General features: G+C 41.3%; 1 protein-coding gene across 1 annotated transcript in view; it reads left to right on the plus strand.

The window, feature by feature from the left end:
- PIK3C2G (phosphatidylinositol-4-phosphate 3-kinase catalytic subunit type 2 gamma) overlaps nt 1-2,166 on the plus strand; it is a 448,194-nt gene that overhangs the window by 351,399 nt on the left and 94,629 nt on the right. Inside the window, exon 30 of the mRNA XM_019515837.1 lies at nt 894-1,002. Within this exon, the coding sequence (XP_019371382.1) occupies nt 894-1,002 (109 nt within the window). The remainder of the gene's footprint in view (nt 1-893; nt 1,003-2,166) is intronic.

Raw genomic sequence — 2,166 nt, forward strand, 5'->3', positions numbered from 1 at the left:
AATGTACTCTCTGTTTGCTACCACTTTAAACTTACCAAGTAACTTAGATCAATTGCATCTTGGACTTCTTGAATGTCTGTACCTAGTCTGTGATGAATAGGGTCCTATTATACTGCACTATATAAATGCATTAAAAAGACAATACCTTTGCTCAAGAGCTTACCACCAAGATTTTTTTTTTTTTTGGAGACATGTAGGTCAGGATGTTGAGATTGGGTTATTATCATATGAGGAATTGTACACCACACAGAGATTGCCCTTTCCCTGAAGCACCTCGCAGCACCTTTGTCTCCACTCTGTATGTGAAGGCCAGCTTTTAAAGTTGCTTATGGTGCTTGATAGTTACTTATTTACATTCAAATGCCTAGTTACCTTTAAGAACCTGGCCTTCACACATAGATTGAAGACAAAGGAGGTAGGATGAGAAACAGGTATTATACATCTTGCTTAGTTGTCAGCATATCATGCAAAGCCAAGGACATGACATTTGGTCTCCAGAATCCCAGTCTAGTGCCCTGCCCTTTATGATCCTAATGCTTCTCATCAGAGGCATAACTAAGAATTCTAGCACCCTGGAAGTGGGGGGTGAAGCATGCCAAGAGCGAGTCTTACCTCCCCATACATGGGCCACTGCCATTGCTGCCACAGCAGAGGCTGCTGCTGGGGCATGGGCTTGGCAGACACAGGTCACTCTTGCTGCAGTGCTGGCTCTCCAGTGGACCCATTTCTGTCCCTTCCTCCAAACTGGTGTGTGGGGCTGGTGCCCTAGCCGCCCACCCCTACTTATGCTACTCCCTGTCATTCACAATGTCCTGGACTGAAGTGCAGCAAAAGCTTATCTTCAGAAAGTAAATTGTAAAAGCTGTAAAATATCTGCATGTTCTTTGTTGCAGGTTCCCTCACTGGTGGCATTTACCATTTAGAGATCAAGAACATAAAAGAATGAAAGACCTGAATCTCTATCTTAAGCGGTTATTGAGTGGACCCAGCAAAGTGGCTAACGTATGTGAGCTCTTTATTTGTTTCTCTCTGGCAATAATAGCTTACATTGCTTTTATCAGCTGCCTGCCCAAAAGACCCAAAGCTATAACAACCTACATAAAGTAACATCTCCAGCCAGATCATTTAACAGTGCCAGCCACATAAAGATAACACAGAGTAAATTTATTAGAGTTTTTTCAACATAATAGTTTCTTTATCAAAGCACTGATTCATCAAAATGGAGATTTTTTTTCTTAGGAAAGGGTGAGTTGCAGTAAATTTGCTATCAAAAACATTTGGCAAGAGGGAGAACAATTATATTGCTGAAACATCCCACTTTTGCCATTTTTTAAATAAAATGTTTTACTTTTTATGGTAAAGAGGATCAGAAGTTAATGTGTAGTTAAAAGATTTTTACAAAATTAAGGTGATATCAAATGAAATGGAACATTTAGTTCACCCAAGTTGATTTTTTTTCAATTCAGCAATATTTTTAGAATTTTAACTTTTTCCTCTGATTCACCAAAATGAGATAAATATTTAGAATCTCAAAATTTTCAAGGGATGGGAAAACAGTTTCTAACCCACCTTCATGATTTCAGCCAATTATAACCACACAGGCTGCATACAGACATTCAAATATTAGGGGGAGCTTAGATTACATTAAAAATGGCCACCTGTTCTCACTTAATTCACCATGTGCAAACCATACACTAGTTAAGTAGATCTTCCTGAGAACTGTACAGAAGTTCAGGACAGTTAGATTGGTCTAAAAATGGCTAACCCAATCTAAATTAATTGTACCTCTAAGGCAGTATAACTTAGTTCAGGTTCAGCGAGACCGATATAACTGAACTTCGGTACAGCACAGTCCTATGCCCTCTTTGACACTGGGCTATTTTTAGACCCCCAGTCCTACCCCAAGACAGATATTCCCCCTTGGAATAGCACCCCCACACACACACACTGCCAACCCATGAAACTCCCCATCTCACAAGTCACTCCTGGTGCCAGTTTTATCAATGTTCACCAATGCTTGGGAGCTGAAGAATAAGTTGGAGTCAGAGGAGGGCCAGGAGGGATGGGGGCAGGGGGAATTTTTTGGGGAGGGTTGTTTGTCTGGGGGGGGGGGTTGGAAGCTAAAAATAGCCCCTGGTCCCAGGGGGTGGGGAAAAAAGCCCTACC

Source organism: Gavialis gangeticus, unplaced genomic scaffold, assembly GCF_001723915.1.
Source record: "Gavialis gangeticus isolate Ggan-Ray unplaced genomic scaffold, GavGan_comp1, whole genome shotgun sequence".
Taxonomy (NCBI): Eukaryota; Metazoa; Chordata; order Crocodylia; family Gavialidae; genus Gavialis; species Gavialis gangeticus.